General features: G+C 44.4%; 1 protein-coding gene across 1 annotated transcript in view; it reads right to left on the bottom strand.

Annotated features, from left to right (window-relative positions):
* Dnah11 (dynein axonemal heavy chain 11) overlaps nt 1-20629 on the bottom strand; it is a 308279-nt gene that overhangs the window by 68354 nt on the left and 219296 nt on the right. The window contains exons 62-65 of the mRNA XM_040742314.1: nt 18303-18437; nt 9900-10070; nt 3110-3345; nt 1616-1738 (exon numbers count right to left, since the gene is read on the bottom strand). Coding sequence (XP_040598248.1) covers nt 1616-1738; nt 3110-3345; nt 9900-10070; nt 18303-18437 — 665 coding nt within the window. The remainder of the gene's footprint in view (nt 1-1615; nt 1739-3109; nt 3346-9899; nt 10071-18302; nt 18438-20629) is intronic.

Here is a 20629-nt window from a genome sequence, read left to right as displayed (position 1 = left end):
GGGAAAGTTTTAAAATTATACCCTAGTGAAGAAACACAAGTGAAAACGGAAAAAAAAAGCTATCCAATGAAGTAAGTCTGGTCATGGTCTCTGTGTTCGCCTGTGCACACGTGCCTGTCTGTAGCTCTGTCTCCGTGCATGGGGGAGGTCACAGGGAGGCGTCCGTCTTTGCCTTCCACCCAGGCTAGCTGGACTTGAGAGGCTGCGAGTTCTCCCACCTCCATCTCCCATCTTACGTAGAAGGTTCGGCCTCATAGGCACGTGACGCCATGTCCGGGTTTACGAGGGCTATAAACTCGGGTCCGCACAGTTGAGCTGCCGAGCCCAGATCCTCAAGAACGACCTTCCACTAAAGCAGCCAAGTCCCCTGGCCCCACCCGGGCTTGGTTAAAGACGTCACTACTCCTGTTTCTGAACAGTGTAGAGGTGTGATGGGATGACGGGCTGGAAGTGGTTCTGATGCCCCTGGGAGAATGTTCTGGAACGTGTTAATATCCCAAGGGGAATGGGGCCATTTGGACGGTTACGTGCATGACTAGCAGGAGTGAGGCAGAGTACAGCCCCCTTTGTTGGTAACCTACCACTTGGTGGTGTGGGCATAGTTTAAGGGATCTTGAGATAGACTCTTTTTTATTTTTGAATGTGTAGGCATGTGCATGTGTGTATACATGTGTATGTATGTGTATATGTGTGTGTGTTTGTGTGTATATGTGTGTATGCGTGTGCACTCATATGCGTGTGTGTGTATACTCATGTGTAGGTATGTGATGGGGAAGTCCTGTGTTTATGTCAATAAAGCACTGTTGGCCAATCGGGAAGCAAGATAGGTGGGACTAGGAGTCGAGGTGGACTCTGGGAGGGAGAAACAGAGAGAGTCATCATGTAGCTGACATAGGAGTAAGAAGTCCGGACCCTATTCTCCAGTAAGAGAAATACTTAGATTAACAATTATGGGGTAAATACTTAAGTCAGAGACAGCCAGTAAGGAACATGCAAGGCCAACAGCTTCATAATTAATACAGAGTCTTGTGTGTTATTTGGGGACTACAATGCAGCAGAGCCCAGGCGACTGGTGGGGAAAAACCAAAGCGGCTGGCAAGGAAAAGGCTTCTCTCTACAAGTATGTGTTAGTGTATGTGTGTATGTATGTAATATGTATATATTAAATATACTAGAAAAGAGATAGTATAGCAACCCTATGGGTTTTTTTAAGATGCTATTACCAGATGCTGATAAAAACAGTGGCCACTTAAAGTCTATTTTGAGAATATATTAAGTAAATACAAGTAGATACAAGTGTTTTGCAAATTGTTGAAGTCAGAGAGTAAGTCATGTAAACTGAGCACAGGGGACTAACCTCAGAATATTAGTATATTCTCAGTCTAGGATTCAGGGAGTAAACACACAAGGGGAGATTTGTCAAGTGGAGTGAGGAGTGAGTTTGACTTATCTGAGGCTGGTTTGGCTTTAGGGTACAGTTGTAATGGAACGGAGTGCAGAAATGTCACCAAGCAGACACCTGTGGATGGTGTCTGCTTATGAGGCCAAGAACCAGAGATAGCGGCAAACTCATTTGGCGCAAGGCATGGTTTTAAAAAAACAGCGTAACACTTACTTCCCTTTCTTAATGGTGTTCCTGCCAAGCAGAGGCCCAAGGACTGGATCCACTGTTTCCTTGAGGTTTTCGATTAGGACGACATCACCAAAGGCCAGGGCTGTCTCAATGGCATTTAGAAACCTTCAAGTGCAGCCAGAACAGAAATAGTAAGACGTAAAGAAGCACAGAAGAAAAATGTCCAAAGTTACATGATTAAATTGCATTTTATGTAGCCATTTTAAATGGACTTAAAGGGAACTTTAATAACACAGCATCACACCAGATATTAGGGGTCATGTTTTTTTGAGAATTTGCGGTCAAACAGAAATTGCTTCTGATAATAACCAGTGTTTGGAATAACTATAAACGACCTAAGTATCATAAATTCACATTTACTCCATTTGCCCATTTAGAATAAATGAAACTAAATGACTGGTTTTATCAAATTTTTAGACCTGTGTGTGTGTGTGTGTGTGTGTGTGTGTGTGTGTGTGTGTGCACGCTCGCGAGCGCACATGTGGAGGCCAGAGGTCAACTTTTCGTACTGTATCTCAGGAGCTATCCACATTGTTGTTTTTGACAAGCTCTCACTGACTTGAAACTTGCTGGCCAGAAAGCCCCAGGGACGGGAGCACCTTCCTCTTCCCAGAGCTGGGATTGCAAACTATACCTAACTTTTCCTGGGTGCTGGAGACTGAGCTCATGTCCTCACACTTGCAAAAACACTTGACTGAGCCATCTTCTCAACCCTTGGTCTTTAGACCTTCAAGTCCTATAAGATGGGAAACTGTCATGTGATATTCATGTCTGCGCCCCCAAAAGAATCTCTCCCTCTCCAAAGTGATCTCTCCGATTAGCAGGGTCTATGTCTCATGGCTGCGAAAAACTCACTTCACAGGGGAAGGCTCAAGGCAGTATCAGTTGGTCCAAAAACAAAATCAAAACCAAAAAAAGCCCCTCAAAAAACCCAACCCATTCAATGCGGAATGAAGGCCAGCTGTGAGCTCACAGCTTCCTGATGTTTAGACCCCAGTGCTACAGGACACAGTGACATGGCATCTAAGCAGACTCAACTTTCAAAATTGACCAGTGGAACCAGTCTAGGAGATTGGGTACCCAGAATGGGAACATGTAGCCATATTAGCATCCTCCATAGGCAAAGAACACACTTAGGGCTGTGACTGTAGGCATTGTTAGCCTACAAACACAATCCTTCTGTTACCATATACCCAACACTCAGAGAAGGAATACATCATATTTCCATTCTTAGCCTTAGGAAATAATAATGTATTTTCCACCTCAGATAGTTTTTTTTCAAACTCTTAAAATAATTGGATACACCTAACACGAATCTCTTTCAACAGAGATTCTTTGTGAGAAATACAGTTAGAAAACAGACAAGCGGCACAGAACCGTAATGCCATAAAGGAGGTAGAAATTCGAGGCTCTGTCAGGCTCAGACCCATGCCAGAACAGGTTAACACAAAGACAACTTCATCAGGACCCACATACCCTTTCTGGCCCAAGTGCGTGACTTTCAGGTCAGGCCCATACTTATTCTTGATCCACTTAATCCCCTGTTGCTGAGGGTCTATCATCAAGGGCCAGCGTTCGCAGTGTGTTAGAATGGTGGCGTTTTCAGTTGACATCCTGTCATTGGGTAGCCCTTGGTTATTCCAGGTGGCAACTGTGGCGTCATCCGTCAGCATGGCAATCACGTCCAGGCCTTCTCTTACCGGGATGGAAACCTTTGAAGTCAGAGTTGAATGCGATCAACTAGCAGCATGACCGAGGAGAAAGGATGATGGTGGCAGACAAGAAAAAATGAGCCCAGAGCCAAGGGGGGAAAGTGAAGCCAAGGGAACACACGTGAATTCTCTGCAGACCCCTCAAAGCAGAGTCATCGAACCATCAAAAACAAAAGAGCAGACCCCTCCCCACCAGACATGACTGGGATGAAGGCATCAATTTCGAAGGAAATAAGAATTGACAAAGCCTCAGGGGAAGGGTCTGACCGCACTATTGCTGCTTTTGCTATCTTGCCTCTGTGAAATGCATCCCTTACTGATGAGACAACATGGGGCTTATGGTACCCGATCCTCATGGGCTTCACTTGGTTAGTTGGGAAGAGAATATCACTCCTGTTTAGGTCAATAGCTCTGAGGTCTTGGGTGCCCCCAGTGCTAATCTTATTGTTCCCCAAGGATGGTCACATGAGGATTTAAGTATCGACGGCCAAGGCTGACATGACAAAATATTAACTGTTCAACGTTGGAAGTTAGATAAATTGCCCTCCCCCAAAGCTTTTATTTTCACCTTTTTTTTTCAGATATTCACTGTTATGGGTATTCCCACACAGTTAAAAATAGATAATGGCCCAGATTTTACTGGTAGAAATTTTAAGAAATGCTGGGAAGAATGACAAATTCAACATGTCACTCAACTTTCACAGCCCACAGGGTCAAACATTTGTAGCGCATACACTTGACCCTTAAGAGCCCACAGAATGGGAAAAAATATTCACTAATCCCACATCTGACAGAGGGTTGATCTCCAAAATTTACAAAGAACTCAAGAAGCAAGTCTCCAAAACACCAAAGGACCCTATTAAAAAGTGGGCTGCAGAACTAAATAGAGAGTTTTCAATAGAGGAGTCTAAAATGGCTGAGAGGCACTTGAGAAAGTGCTCAACATCCTTAGCCATCCGGGAAATGCAAATCAAAACAACTCTCAGATACCATCTCACTCCTGTCAGAATGGCTAAAATCAAAAACACCAATGACAATTTATGCTGGAGAGGATGTGGTGAAAGGGGGACACTCCTCCATTGCTGGTGGGAGTGCCAACTGGTTCAGCCACTTTGGAAATCAGTATGGAGATTCCTCAGAAAAATGGGAATAAACCTACCACAAGACCCAGCAACTCCACTCTTAGGCATATATCCAAAAGATGCCCATTCATACAACAAAGATGTCTGTTCCACTATGTTCATAGCAGCTTTATTTGTAATTGCCAGAACTTGGAAACAACCTAGATGTCCCTCACCTGAAGAGTGGATAGAGAAAATGTGGTACATCTACACAATGGAGTACTATTCAGCAGAAAAAATTAATGGAATCATGAGATTCGCAGGCAAATGGATGACACTAGCAGAAACCATCCTGAGTGAGGTAACCCAGTCACAAAAAGAGAAACATGGCATGTACTCTCTCATATATGGATTTTAGACATAGATCTGGGGAGTGCCAGCCTACAATCCTATGGCCAGAGAGTCTGGGAAACAGAAACTTTATTTAGTGGCTGATCGAAGAAGAGGCAGACTCCCTTGGTTAAGTACTGAGCTGAACTCAAGAAAGCCAGTAACAGAGAGGGAGGACTGATGATCAAAGGGATTAAGACTGGGCTGGTTTAACCCCCAGAAACAGCTGACCAGACAAAGGTTAACTCTTGAATCCCAGGCATCAGCCTGGGAATCCAGCATGGGACTGATCAAGACCCCCTGAATCTGGGTGTCAGTGAAGAGGCCGAGGGAATCTATTGAGCCTTGGGCAGCAGATCAGTACCCATCCCAAGTATACACACGGACTTTGGACTCCCATAGAACAATGTGAGGTGCACTCTCACCCTGAACTCTTGGGGAAGGGTCTAGGCCCTGCCCTATATGAAATGACAGACTATAGACACCCCCATGGAGGGCCTCACCCTCCCTGGGAAAATGAGGGGATAACGGGGGGGGTGGGGGGAGGGCACGGGAGGAAGGGAGGGAATGGGAGAGGGAACTGACTTGTGAAGCAACCTTGTTTCTTATCTAAATTTAAACTGGTAAATAAAATTAAAAAAAATAAAATAAAAAGGGAGAACTACTTCCTAAGACTCTTTTACTATTACCTTATTAACTTTTAATTTTTTAAAAAAAATTTCCCCCAATGGGAACCTATTACTTGAGTTTACTGATATTTTCAGGATGCGCACCGGTATATGTGGCCATTGCCCTGACCCAGATGGTATGAAAAACCTAGACCTCTGGGTACCAGAATAAGATTTTTTTCAGACATTTTCTAAGTAGTTGCCTGAAATCTGCAGACAAGGAATTAGCAGAAGGGATTTCCGACGCCTCGGAGGGCAATGGGTCTTCATTCCTGGTGGCATAGTTTTCTCGTATCTACAGGTGCACTCATCATGCTTTTTTTTTCATGCTTTTCTTGGGATGTCAATGACTCCAAACAAGAATGAATATCCTGAAGTTTAAAAAAAATTTATAAAAAGGGGGAGATGTTGGAATATAGTCAGAAGAATGACGCATGGTAAACAATAAAAAAGGGAGATATTGGGAAGAGTGACGCATGGTAGACAATGCCTTGGGGAACTGTGAGGGATGCTCCAGGAAAAAAAGGCAGGGGGACTTTTACCCCAGGTGCATCTCCATTCACTGGATGTGATTTCCTGCCTCCTGCGACACATATTTATATTCAATTTACAAGACATGTTTATTCTTGTTGGATGTCAGCATAAAGCTATAGGACTAGTCGGTGTACCTTCAATGTAGGTATGGCCTTCTGCCTTTCTTTCAACACTTTCCCAAATAAAATCCATAGTACCTGCCAGGCATTGTGTTTGAATTGGGTCCTGAAAAAGTTCTGGGAAAGAGCTGGTCCGTGAATATTTAGCATGTGCTTACCGACATTTATTTACATATTTTTGTTAACTCAACCTTCCTTGGATCATTGCTGCCTTTATTTCATCCCTGTAATGTTAGAAGAAGGGAAACGCAAAGGTGACCGCCAGGGAGCTGCCAATGAACACACAGGAAGGGGGTTCTCAGGGCAAGGGGAAGGTCACACTGCCACATCTGAGACAAGCATGGGCGCCATAGTCGGTGGCTGGGGACGCGCATTTGCAAGTCAGCCATTTTAAGACGGTGCTTAAAGCATAACCCTGGCTGAAGGAATGAAAAAGCTGCGGGGGGAGGAAACCCTGGGTATCGATACTATCAGCTTGGAGAGCAGAGGGTTGGAGCCAGTCCACGAAGCCCAGTGAACTAAGGTAGACCAGAGCAGGGTGGCTGGTGTCTTGAGACCAAATAAAGAAGGCACAGATTCGAGGAGGCACCGTCGGTCCTATTGAGAACTGCCAGGCGTTGAGGAAAACCGCAAGCACTCAGCGCTGTGTACATAAAACTTGACAGACAGGTGCTCGGATGAATGCTTGTCTAGAGGCACCTGGGAGTGGCCAGGAGTAGGGGCAGGGCCCTTCTTAGGGATTCAGCCAGAGTGCATGAGTTTGATGATGGCCAGGGACAGAGGTACCTGACTTTGTGCGCTGCTGTGTTTGTAGGCGCCAATAACTTCTTGCATGCTTTGGAGCGTTAGTCTTTCCCAGCGTTCTGTGTCCCTTACAGAAGGATTTTATTGTAATTCTGTAGTTTTAGAATATATTTTAATGTCTCGAAGGACAAGGGTCTCTTACGGTCCTATTTTAAAATTATTTTGGCTGCCTTAAAAACATACCTTTCAACACACTTTACAATCACTGAGTCAAGCAGAAATACAATGTTCCTTAGAATTCTGACCAAATTGAGTTTATTTCCTAAAGAAGCCATGACTGACGTGTCTAGATTTTGTATCAAAATACTACCTCTTGTTCAGACTGTTTGCATTTCTGAGAACATGGAAGACAACCAGCATCTCTCAAAGGTCAGAAAAGAGTTTTTTCCTCCAAGGTTATCTTAATAGTGCCTAGGTCAGCAATAAATGATGTGGTTGGTTTACAGAGTCATGACTGCCGCAAATCATACTCACTTGGTAACTGGTTTGTGTCCAAACCAGTAGAATGCATGGGATACCCCCCCAGGCACACTGACAAACCCAAAGGCAGGCAGGAGACACACAGTGCTCCTGTGCCCTGAGGAGACATATAGGAACTGCTAGGAAAAAATTCATTTAAACAGTAGTATTGGTGAGCCATCACAGCTTCTTCTTGCCCTATTACCACTGCCGCCCGGCCCCGCCCCGCCCCGCCCCTGCCACCTTGCCACCATCTTTCCATCCCGCTCCAATGAAATCTGGAGGGGAAGGGATAAGCAGCTGAGAAACGGCCATGCTTGATTTCCACAGGGACAAATAATTGTTACATTTATGTAGCTTTCTGCTGGGCCCTGTAGGTACAGGTTTTCTCCCCCGCAGGATGTCTCTATTTCCCTCACTTACAAAGTGTGGGATTGCCTTCTACTTCCAGTTTAACTATTCCCAGACATGAGCGGGAGAAGAGGCTGACCAATTTAATGTCTGTCTCTGTTTGCATGGTGACTTACAGAATACCAAAGGATACAGAGCTAAAACTACATGGGGTTTCTTGGGGGGGAGAGTCTTAGGGTCACAAACGAATAGACCTTTTGTGGAAATCAATTCATGCTTAGCATATATCACTGGGAGATTGTCATTTTTCTTTTTGCTTTGGTCAGGTATTCAAGAAGTTAATTTGGTCAAGTCAATCAGTCTTAGATCTTTAAGATCTCTTAAGAAGCTTACTTTTCATGGAATCCCGGCTAAGAATTAAATGGGAAAATATACAAACCAACTAACGTGGAAGTTTCTAGAAGCGCAAATGGCTTTAGATTAGCAATCTCATTAAAGACCGGTTTTAAATATAATGTGGAAAAGGCAAAGTTTCTAGTGTAGAAAACACAAAATGACTTGGCAGCATAAGCTCAGACTCTCAACACAAGCCCAAAGTGAGCAGTTGTACCAGGGAGCCAATGTTCACTAGCTTTGATGTTAAAAGCGAATTTCCTCATGATTTTGAGAGAGTAAGAGTTCTTAAATGGGGCTGTGGTGGTGCACAGCTTTAATCCCAGCACTTGGGAGGCAGAGGCAGGTAGATCTCTGTGAGTTCAAGGCCAGCCTGGTCTACAGAGTAAATTGCAGGACAGCCAGGGCTACAGAGAGAAACGCTGTCTGGAAAAACAAAACAAAACAAAAAACCAGAGAAAAAGAATATTCTTTACTAATAACTATGAGTGAAGAGAGAAGCACTGAAGAGGACACCCGTTAGTCTGCAGTAGTTACGGGATGACTTGGACATTGCACAAGAAGACTCAAGCATGGAGCAGACAAGACAAAGAAAAAAATAAAGAAAAGAGAAGAAACAGACAACCAGACAACAGCCACTCTTTAGAAACTCACAATGAGCCGGGCGGTGGTGGTGCATGCCTTTAATCCCAGCACTCGGGAGGCAGAGGCAGGCAGATCTCTGTGAGTTCGAGGCCGGGCTGGACCGATAGCCTCCCAAACAATACAGAGAAACCCTGTCTCGTAAAACCCAAAAAAAAAAAAAAAAAAAAAAAAAAGAAACTCACAATGCCCCAAGAATTGAACAAAATTAGCACTTAAATCAGGTCCTTGATAATGTTTAACGACCAACCTAGACATTTAGAGAGTAGCACACATAATCTCATCAAGAAGTCTTCAATATAAAAGCAAGTTTTGGAGTTATAGGTGTGCCATGTAATTTAGTTCCAACAGGATTTTTCCATGAAAATGATGAATTATGCGTCTTTAATGATGAGCTTTCCCTAAAACATTGATTTCGTGTAAATTGTGGACTTTCCACTGGCACGTACTTAAGTTGTGAAAACAACTCCTGTGAGGGCTGGGGTGTAATTGCCTTGTGGGGACCATTAATGCACAGAGGGCAGAGGGTGCCTTGACACTCCAGGGGAGGGCGAGCGAGGAAACTGGGAGGCCACTTCACCAATCTCAATGGCAGTGTCACAAGAAGACTGTGATCTGGACATCTGGTGGGCTGTCTTCCTGCCCCACAGTGGGAGTCACTTAAAATCTTGGCCTCTCTGTTTTCTCGGCCACGCACGGGAACGTCTTAAGGCACAGGATTTCAGATATTTCAGCTCTTTGATTTTTATGTCACCTGTGGATTTCAGCGTTCAAATTTATGGTGAGCTTTTAAAAAGAAAAAAAAAGCGCCATTTTTTATGCAAGATGCTGCACTTTAGTCTGAAATAACTCTTGAAAAAAATCATTAATGAATACCAATATCGGTAAGAAAACGAAATACTTCACACTACTCGATAATCTAACTGTCTGGTTTTGTTTCCTATTGTCTCGGGAGATGCACCTTCTAACCACCGAGTCTGCCCACCTACACCTCCAGGTACAAGTCATCACTAAAGTGAGATAAACAAGCAAGATGTTGCGGACGTACAAAGGCAGCTGGCACACACACAGGTCACTGGTGGCATTTGTGCACAACACTTTCTCCACGCTGACAGTGAAGGGCGGGGCCTCACCTCCTGCTGAAGAAACGGGACCCACTTGTGGTCCACCAGTTCCCGGCGATACTGCCTTGTGAAGGGTCCCACGTAGGACACGAACGCTGCTGTCAGCAGCGCATCTCCACACAGTGTCTTCTCTTGAGTTTCGAAGGACTTAATGGACTGACCCCATCGAATCTTCTCTGACTGGAGGATAAAATTACCCATGTGTAATTACAGGGTGAGCGCATCAACTCCGGCACACGCTTAACGCAGTTACCTGACAGCACCGTTCAAAGGCTACGGCCTCCCGGCACACGCGCGCACTTGCGCACCAGCTCTGGGAGCACGGAGTGGAACTGGGTGGGGTGACTGCTATAATCTTGTTCTGCACATCTGAGACCCATCGTCAACACCAGGCAGGTCTCCCACTCTTCTCCAGCGCATGACATGAGCTCACTCACATGCTGTTTTCACCCTTGCATTAACTCTTTAATCGCGACTGGGGCCCTTCTTTTTTTTTTTTTTTTTTTTTCTCAAGGGCCACTTGTTATCATTTATTTTTATTTTTAAATTTAAATTTAAATTAGAAACAAGGTTGCTTCACATGTCAATTCTAGGTCCCTCTCCCTTTCCCTCCCCTCCTCCCATGCCCTCCCACCAACTCCTCCAATATCCCCTCATTTCCCCAGGGAGGGTGAGGCCCTCCGTGGGGGTGTCCATAGTTTGCCATTTCATCCAGGGCAGGGCCTAGACCCTCCCCCCAAGAGTTCAGTGTGAGAGTGCATCTCTCATTGTTGGATAGGCACCCAAAGTCCACTAGTATGCCTGGGATGAATACTGGCCTACTACCCAAGGCTCAATAGATTACCTAGGCCTCCTCACTGACACCCACATTCAGGGGGTCTTGATCAGTCCCATGCTGGATTCCCAGTCATCAGTTTGGGATTCAAGAGCTAAGCCTTGTCAGGTCGGCTGTTTCTGGGGGTTAAACCAGCCCAGTCTTAACCCCTTTGCACGTCAGTCCTCCCTCTCTGTCACTGGATTCCTTGAGTTCAGCTCAGTGCTTAGCTGTGGGAGTCTGCCTCTGCTTCCATCAGCCATTGAATGAAGGCTCTGTTTCCCAGACTCTCTGGCCATGGGATTGTAGGCTGGGCCCTTCTTAACAGGTCAATCTATTACTTGCCCATTCTCTGGGATAGCAGAGCTAAGACTGGCTGCTACAAGTGAATGATGTTAGGATTTTTATTTTAAAGTAGGATCTCACTGTATTTCCCTAGCCGGTCTAAAAATTCGCTATGCTTCTACCTCAGTTTCTCAAGTGCTGGCCGTGTAAATGCCGTACCCAACTGCTTAGAATCCCTGATGTCAGTCTGGCTAGTCTCCATTCCCCCACAAGCCCCTTTTCTGGCAATAACACCATACTGCTTCAACCGATACTTTTTTCTTTTCTTAATATACCGGCTAAGGGTTGACCAGACAAAGAAAATTACCAAAACATCATTCATGTTAATTAAAACATAAAGCTTAAATTAAATTCTGTTAATTAAAGAATGATTTCAGTAGTAACCAAATTTGGGCCATTTTTCTAATATAATCACTAAATCAGTGGGGGGGGGTCTCTGAGCCATGTTAAATGATGGGAATGAGGATCCAGACAGCCTCAACGACAATACACTCAGAAACTGTGTTGAAAGTCCTTCTATCTAGTGGGCTGGTCATTTGAAATCTGATTTACAGGTTAAGCATGTAGAGCCCTTAATATTGGATTTGTGTAAAACTGCAATAAATACGTATGGATTGCCTGAACTGCAGGACAATCCACTAATTCACTTCATTTCGAGGCATGTGGAAAATGAATACAGCGTTCTAAGGACATGCCCATTAACAGGAGCCAACATAATCAACAATTTTATAGGGAAAGAGAATCCTAAGGATCTCCTCTATCTTCTAGGAGAAAGAAAAAAAATAAAGGTCACAGGAAACATGACTGACACATGACGCAAAAAAATTAGAATGTCAGCTTTCTGGAAACGGTATCCGGGACACGTGTGGATGGTTCTCAGAGCTGTTCTAAGGTGTCTACATAAACATTCCGGCTGCACTGTGAAAGACAGGAAGTCCAGCTGCCTAGTGCTCTCTTCAGAATTCAGTGCTTCCCTTCCCCAGGCAGGGATGACACATCCAGCGCCCTCAGGAGGACTCTCCCATTCACCTGCCTCCATCTTTGCTGTCTTCACTTGCAAATGATAATGAAGTGCACCTACTTCATTCTCCAAAAACACCTTTGGACCTGAACATTTACTAAGCACAGACTTATCGGCTGTTGAGATCGTCAATAATTTCATTTCACCACCCCTGCAGCATAAATCATCACACTGGCTAACAAGGGTTTAAGAGTTGGAACATGTCCTGTAATAAATTTCTGGACAGTTAAAAATCACTATAATTTTATTCTAATGCATTATAGATTGCCTGTAATGCCATCCTGGCTGGGGTGACCCATTTCTAATTTTGAACAGCTGTTCAGCTCAGGAGTTAGTTAATGATTAAATATAAATTGCCTGATTTATTAGTCTGAATGGCTGAGCTTCCAGGTCAATGCTATATAGACAAAGTCATCAGTCTCAATGCTTTTCAGAAGTTAACTGTCTCCTGTTCTAGTCAGAAAGGAATTATCCTCAAAGGAAAAAGGTCTGACGTGTTCAATTAATCCTTCAAAAATATATTTTTCCTACTTAACAACACACAAGCCTCCCCCCACTTTTATTGTCTGAGTCGGCCAGAGTCCAGGCTTTGGGACTAACCCTGTGCAGTAGAGATACTGGCAGGGAAAGCCTGCTTCTACCGTGGTAGAATCTTTAAGTACCTCAGAAGCAGTCTAATTACACCAATTTTTTCCCAATATACCTCACAAATGGGAGACACTTCAACTACTTAAATCTTACCTCATTAAATGGAAGTAGCTATAAAGATAGTAATAGCAACAGTTCCCAACTGACCTGAAAAGAATAAGTCTTCAAAGAACACTATATATATTTTTTAAGCAAAGGAGACTCTGATAACTTATTCATTCAACAAATGTCTATTGATGACCTTGACCCTGTGTGCTAATCTTTCTGTCTTGGACCAAATGGTTCAAAACACACGAGGCTCCTGCCCGTTGGGAAGTTTATGCTATATCTGGGGCAAAAAGAAACACACACATATAAAAATCTGCAGCCCCCTCCTCCACAAGACTCTAGAACATTGTGGATGATAGGGAAAGAAAGATTGTTAAGAGCCAGAGTTCAGGGAGGGATCCAGGACTAACACATGTTATGGACACGACAGGATCCTTGTACTCATGAACTCACAGAAACTGGTTGCCGCAAGACCTGCACAAGATCCAGCCAGTCAGAGCTCCAGCGTGCCTGCGTAGAGGAGGGACTCTCTAGGTCCCACCCCCATCTGAGGAGTTTTTTTGGCAAGTGAGAGCTGCCGAGGGAGAGAGCCTCAGTTTTCTTCCTTAGTAGGACCCATGGGAGGCTGTTGGGCCCCAACCCCATGGTGTCTCTGTGAGTTGCTGGTCAGCCTACAAGTGCAACTTGTTTTCCAGTCCAAGTGCTTTCTGTTTTCTAGTCCTGGCTTACTACCCTGGCCTTGACCCTCTGACATCAACATTCAGCAGGAGGAAAACAACATCTCTTCTACCTGGGGTTTTTTCCACTGTGCTATAAACCTGCTTATAAAGCTCCTCCCTCTTTCAAGAGAGAGTCCTGTTAGCACTTGCAATGAAGACACACACACACACACTCTCCTGGCAATAAAGGCTACACATGCATTCTCTTAGTACAAACAAATGGACATCTTGTCTCTCTTTTCCTGATACCTTGGAGTTGCTTGTGGTGCGGGTGCAGCAGGAGGCTGCTCATGAGCTACTGAATGACCCTACACCTGTGAACACATGGGCGCTGCCAACCGGACTAGTGGGTAATAAAACGGAAGGAAGAAGAGGAAGCAGACAAGAGGTTTGGAGGGTGCGGGGAAGGGCCTGGGAGGAGTTGGAGTGCATATGACCTAAATACACTGCATCCATATATGAAGTAGCCAAAATAAAAAAAAAATGTACCTAGGCATGCATGGACTTGTGTACCATAGGATACTATGATGAAGTGCAATACAGAGAAAGCAGAAAGTACTATAGAGCTGTGTGTGTGTGTGTGTGTGTGTTTGTGAGAGAGAGAGAGAGAGACAGAGAGAGAGAGAGAGAGAGAGAGAGAGAGAGAGAGAGAGAGAGAGAGGGAGAGAGAGAGAGTGTGTGTGTGTGTGTGTGTGTGTGTGTGTGAACTTGGGTAGGGCATGGCAGTAAATAGCTGAGTACACTGCTATACCAAGGTTTGAGCACTGCATGCTGAAAAGCACTTTTGGCAAAGGATTGAAGGCATCAACTGCCTGTTACATGGAGCCGGGGAGAGGCCAAAAGCTCTGTGAGGAGGACCAAGAAGGCCATGGAAATTGCAAGCAGGGAGGGGGAGGCATCCAGGGGGCCAAGTCACTTAAAGCTTCTGGGTGGTGCTTTGGGCAAGGTGATGAGCTCTTGGAGACCCCCACAAAGTGGAAACAGGGGCTGACTGAGCCTTGGACCTGCCATCCCAACTGCCGAGGAGAGGACAAAAACGTACTTGCTGGCGATGTGGGCCAGCAAGGAAGGTGAGGCGCCCTGCGATTGTGGATGGACTTTCAAGGCAGGACCACCGGCTATGCAATGAATCGGCTGCTTGTGGGACGCTGCAAAGAGCCAAGGCCAACCCGTGACCTTACAGTTTCTGGCCAGAAGCGCAGGAGGAGACGCTGGCTGGGACAGGGAGTGGAGACGGATGAACCCTGTGCTCACAGAGAGTGGAGGAGACAGAAGAACCCTGTGCTCATGCACCATGACATGAGCTGCAGAGGCCCCCTGAGGCTAGGGCTGCGACAAGTGGAGACTGGAGTTTAGAAAACAGTTTAAACTCGGTGTTGGCGGCTCATCTTGTAATATCAGTACTTAGGGAGCTGAGGCAGGAGATGCCACTCTCAGTGACGTTGTGGGTGTCGGGTTAGCCTTGGCCACAGAGTAAGACGCACTCAAAAGTGAGTGTGGAGAGATGTGTGTCTGTGTGTCTGTGTGTCTGTGTGTGGGGGGGGGTGGGCAGGACAGCCAACCTATCATGAGAAATCAGGTCACTATATACCCCCCTCTCCCTTTTTATGCCGGGAGAACCTGGTTTTGAATAAGACGACCAAGTGATCAACCCCTTACCACATAAACTGGTTGGGTGAGCCAATAATAATTCCATTTCCCAGCTTTCCAGCCTGTTTTGCAGGTAGGAGCGGTCAATCTAGTTTCATAAAGACATCTAAGTGGGAGTCTTCTAGACCACCTTCCACGAAAGCCACGTGTTTTATAAAAAAGGGAAAAATCCAGATGCCCATTTTCCCCCTCATCTGAAATTGTAGTGCATGTCTGGGACAAAAAGGGAAGTGTTCAGGGCAATAGGCCACAGATTGTAGTGGCCTTCTTGGGGTAGGAAGCAAAAAGCATGAGGGTCTTTGCCCATGTGCCAGGTATGGAGAAGTATGGCACCTCCTTAATTGCCTTAGTGAACACTTAGCATTGTCTACCCTCGGTAATTAAAAGAAAATATGTTTAAGAGAGTCTAAACCAAGTTTTCTATCAACCCCTCCTAAGTGCATTTCAGTGCTATTGCTGCTACATACAACCCAGCTAAATGCATTGCTAAGTAACAAGATAATATGCTTCTTAAGTTATGTGTTTTCAGTTGGCATAATTTTAAGCATTCATACACTAATATCGATATCCCACTACCCAAGCACCTAATGTACCTTATGTTTAAGCAGCATCATTGAGATGTAACTTTTATACCATGAGGCTTACTTTTTAAAGCATATAATTGAGTTCTCAGTGTATTTGTACACTTGCATAATCTTTCCTACTGTATAATTTTACATTTTTTCTTGCCCATTTCCTCCATACCCCTAAAACCATGCCCATCAGAAATAATTCTCTAAGCCCCAGTAATATGTCCTACCCTTAACAACCACTTCCTGTCCTCACAAGTCTTCCTCCTTTGGGACTAGCCTATGCCTGGGTCTTTGTTTGCTTGTTAGCAAGGTATTCTCAAAGTTTATCCCTGTTAAAGCACTGCCTGGTTATATTATATTTTTGTGCATCTACTGATGGAAATTTGAGTCCTTTTTAATTTGGAACACTGTAAATGCACCTTACATGTTATACAACTTTCCACTAAGAGGCAAACAATCAAACTTGAGAAGATTCAGAGACTTTCCTGAAATCACTGAATGACAGAACAAGCAAAATTTGGTATCAGCAATCCACTCACATCCAAGGTCACGTTCTTCAACTGTGCCTATGCATACAAGGGAGGGTTAATGAGAATTACTCCAAGACTTTTATCTAACAGAAAGCCATTCGTGCTAGTGTGTTATCCATCCGTAAAAGGAGTGAAGACCACAGACACAACCAGTTAAACTTGATGTCAAAGTAAGGTTTGCTAGTGGAGGTCAACGCAAACTGACTAGCGACTCTCCTGAGTTCTGCACTCTATCTTAGGGAAAACATCTCGAGAGAGAGAGAAGAGAAGGGGAAGAAAAAACATCAGTAGATAGCTGATTGGGGGGGGCATCCTTCTGTATATATATTCTCTTACTGGTTGATGAATAAAACACTGACTGGCCAATAGCCAGGCAGGAAGCATAGGCGGGGTGACCAGACCAGGAGAAGGCTGGGGAGAGGAAGGCAGAGAGAGAGGGGCCTTGAAGAGATGCCCTGGGAACCAAGGAGTAACATGCTGGATTATGGGTAAGCCACACCCTTGTGGCGATACACAGACTAATAGAAATGTGTTAATAATTAAAGTAGCCAATAAGAAGCCTGAGTCGTTGGTCAAACATTTTATACTTAATGTAAGTCTTTGTGTGCTTATATGGGACCAGGCTGGAAAGAAACTCCAGCGACAGATAGCCTACTAGCCAGCACACAAAACAGCTAAATCCTGACAATATTTGTATTTTTTTAAATGAAAACTTCATTATAAAGAACTTGCAAAGACAGCGGACTGGACAAGGGGGAGCTCTTGGACCCCAGGCTGATGACTAAGAGGCCAACAGGGGACTGATCTATACTCCATGAATGTAGTGTCAGTGAGGAGGCCTCAGAAATCTCTGGGGCTTTGGGTAGTAGACTGGTGTTCACCATGACATACAAATGAGCTTTGGGAGCCCATCCCACATGGAGGGATGCTCTCTCAGCCTGGACACATGGGGAAGGGCCTAGGTCCTGCACTGGATGCAATGACAGACTCTGGTGATCCCCCCAAGCAGGGCCTTGCCCTCCCTGGGTAATGATATGGGGATTGGGCTAGGGGTGGGGGTGGGGGTGGGGCTGGTGGAGGGAGAAGGGGGGAGCCGGGATTGACATTTGAAGCATGTATGTTTCTAATTTAAATAAAAACATACATTAAAAAAATAACTTGCAAATAAAAAGCATGTACTGACGTTAGCCAAAAACAAACTCTACACATCCCAGTGAACTCTAGAGTTAGAGTAGCCATTCTGAAGCTGTGGAAATTAACGTTGCATTTTAGAGACAATGGACACGAGTCATGAAAGAAGATATGAAGCTAATTGCTGCTGAGTTCCAATTCTGTCACAGAACTTTCTTTCTCTCCCTCCCTCCCCCCTCTCTCTTTCTCTCTCTCTCTTTCTAGTGGCAAAGAAGTATATGGACTTAGTAAATAGTGTAAGTATAAATCAATATCAATGTCTATCTCTTTTGACTGGAGACTATGCAGATGTCACACTGAGTTTACTAGCTACACATTAAAAACAAGAATCGGGGCTGGAAAGATGTCTCAGCGGTTAAGAGCACTGGCTGCCCTTTCCAGAGGACCTGGGTTCAATTCCCAGCAACCACATGGCAGCTCACAGCTGTCTGTAACTACAGTTCCGGGGATCTGACGCCTTCACACAGCCATGAATGCAGACAAAACACCAATGTATATCAAATAAAAAAAATAAGTAAAGGTTTTTAAATAAATCAACACACTTGCTACTGTTTGCTTTGTTCTGAGGCAGGCAGAGTCTTCTTGTGTTAGCCACCCTGACCTTGAACTTGCTTTGTGGCTGAAGGTAGCCTTGAACTCCTGGTCCTCCACCTCCATATCCCAAATGCTGAGATTATAGGCACACACCTCCACACCTGGGTTTACGGTCACTGACATGTTCTGGTAACTTGGATCTTTTAGTCTGAGTAACGACTAACTATTCTCCAATACTACCCATTCTATGTTTAGTCAGTCACTGACAATGAATGACCACAAAATCCAAGGCTTCCAGCCTGAATACTTCAGTGAGAACTCGTAAGAAACAGTAACTCGCCTCAAGCTCGCTCACAAGTCTGTTGGCCAGGTCGATCGTCTTACTGGTTTGATTCACCTCTTCCTGACACCGGACCTTCTCGGCTGTTGCCTTTTCAAACGAAGCTGTAAGCTTGCTCAGATTCTGATCCAGATCCTGAAGGAGGAGTCAAAATTAACTTCAGAGATGCTTTTAGTTAAGACAAACGTCACAGCCACTGGAAGACAACTGTTGACATGAAATGAGCCCCCTTGTCTCCATTGACCTTTTATCACATATATTTTAGGGAAGGAAGGAGGCTATGAGGATGATCAGTGTGTCAGAGCTACCCTACACTGTCCACTAGCTTGTTATATGGCTTCCCACTTCCTCTATCCTGGATGGAGTGCATAGAGGTACACACTGTGAGTGCCAACCCTTTTGCTTTGGTGCATAAGCCCTAATCCTCCAGTAGCAGCCACGTTCTTTATTAGTTGAGATCAGAGACTATCTCACTATGTATTCCAGTTGGGATTGATCTCTCAACAGCCCTCCCTCTGCCTCTCAAGTTCTGGGATTATAGGTGTATGTGCCCCTGCCTGGCTCATTGACAGGTGCACCAATTGTGGAGGTTTATTTATGTCTTTCTACCTGCTGATTTTTTATTCATTTCACCCAGAACTGAGACAATGAACCCCTTCACACCTCATCAATCTGACTCAACTTGGATTTTCTCTTTGATATCTGGGTGTTAAGACTCAGACATCCTCTGTTTTCTTATCAAAAAACTTGGATGTGTTTGGAGCAGGCTTCATTTAGAGGGAGACCCTCTTCAACCATGGGTGCAGAAAAAGCAAACTAGAGAGTGACAGGGTCAAAGACTGAGACATTCTGGGAGCTTTTCCCATTTCTTGAGACTCTTGAGGCACAACTTTTTGGCTTTATGTAAACTCTTTTAAATGCCTTAGATCAAAAAGTGTCAACTAAGATGTCAGATGGTTATTAGGTACACCTCACTATAGCCATCTTACTACTTATAAGTTCTAAGGGACCCAAGATTTACAACACTGCTTTTGTAAGTACAAGCAAGGCTCTAAGATCTCTTGGTAAGCCAAAAAGAGACATTGGATCTCCTGGAGCTGGTCTAACACATGATTGTGAGCTGCCTAGGAATTGAAATCAGGTCCTCTGGAAGAACAAGTTCTTTGAGAAAAGCTCTTACTTGCTGAGTGATCTTACCAGACCCTTATTTATTTATTCTTTCCAATAAGGTCTCACTATGTAACTCTGGCTGTCCTGGAACTCTCTCTGAAGATCAAGCTGACCTTGAACTCCCAAAGATCTGTCTGCTTCTGCTTTCCAAGTGCTGGAAGCTAATTTTTTTTAAACATAACAAGCTGAAATAGATCTATTATGTTCATTTCCAGTAAATCATGCTGTCTCCAATTCTTATAAATTTAACCTTATTCATTCATGTATGTTTTGTGTTGCAGGAGCAATGCAAGTCATGAAATAACTGCATCATTGACAAATATAAGCTACACAGTGAGACCCCACATCAAAAACAAACAAAAGTTTAGCTTTATAAAATGCTGAAGCCTATGTAAGCTGTAGCACCAGACATATGGATTTGAGGATTTGTAGATTCATGCCACTTCCTGTTAAGTTTACTGACTGCTGGGATCGAACTTAATGATCACTGGGATTGACTACCAGATTTCATCTGAACATAGGTCAGAGAATCTGTACTTCTAAACCAGTTCCCAGTGACACACGCTACTATTAGCCTGGGAACACACTGAGAGACATTGCCCTAAAGAGCCTGGACTGAAGTTTCCTTTATGGCCATCCTTAAGCCTTGTTTAAGATGCATGATAGATGACCCGGGGGAAGACTCAGTAGCTAAAGCACTTGCTGTGTAAGTGTTGAGGACCTGAGTTCAGATGCCGAGAATCCAGGTAAATGCCAGTGTAACAGTAAGCCATCTATAATCTCACAACCCCCTCTTCAAGATGAGAGGCAGTGACAAGAGACTCTCTGGAGGCTGACAGATCATATGTATAGCAGAAAACAAGAGCAACCGAGGTAGAAAGTGAGGACCGACACCTGGATTATCCTCTGACTTCCATACATGTATGCCCTAAGGCATGTGTGCACCTGTGTGTGTGTGTGTCTGTCTGTCTGTCTGTGTCTGTGCATGCCCCCCCAAAGATAGATAGAAGATAGATATATAGATGATAGACAAGTAGGTAGATAGATGATAAATAGTTGATAGTTAGATAGATGATATATAGATAGATAAATGACAGATAGGATAGGTGGATAGATGATAGATGGATGGAAGATACATAGGCAGACAGACAGACAGA

This window comes from Mesocricetus auratus, unplaced genomic scaffold (genome assembly GCF_017639785.1).
Source record: "Mesocricetus auratus isolate SY011 unplaced genomic scaffold, BCM_Maur_2.0 Super-Scaffold_15014, whole genome shotgun sequence".
Taxonomy (NCBI): Eukaryota; Metazoa; Chordata; class Mammalia; order Rodentia; family Cricetidae; genus Mesocricetus; species Mesocricetus auratus.
Note: the sequence above shows the minus strand (reverse complement) of the source record. Positions and strands in the feature narration are given on the sequence as shown.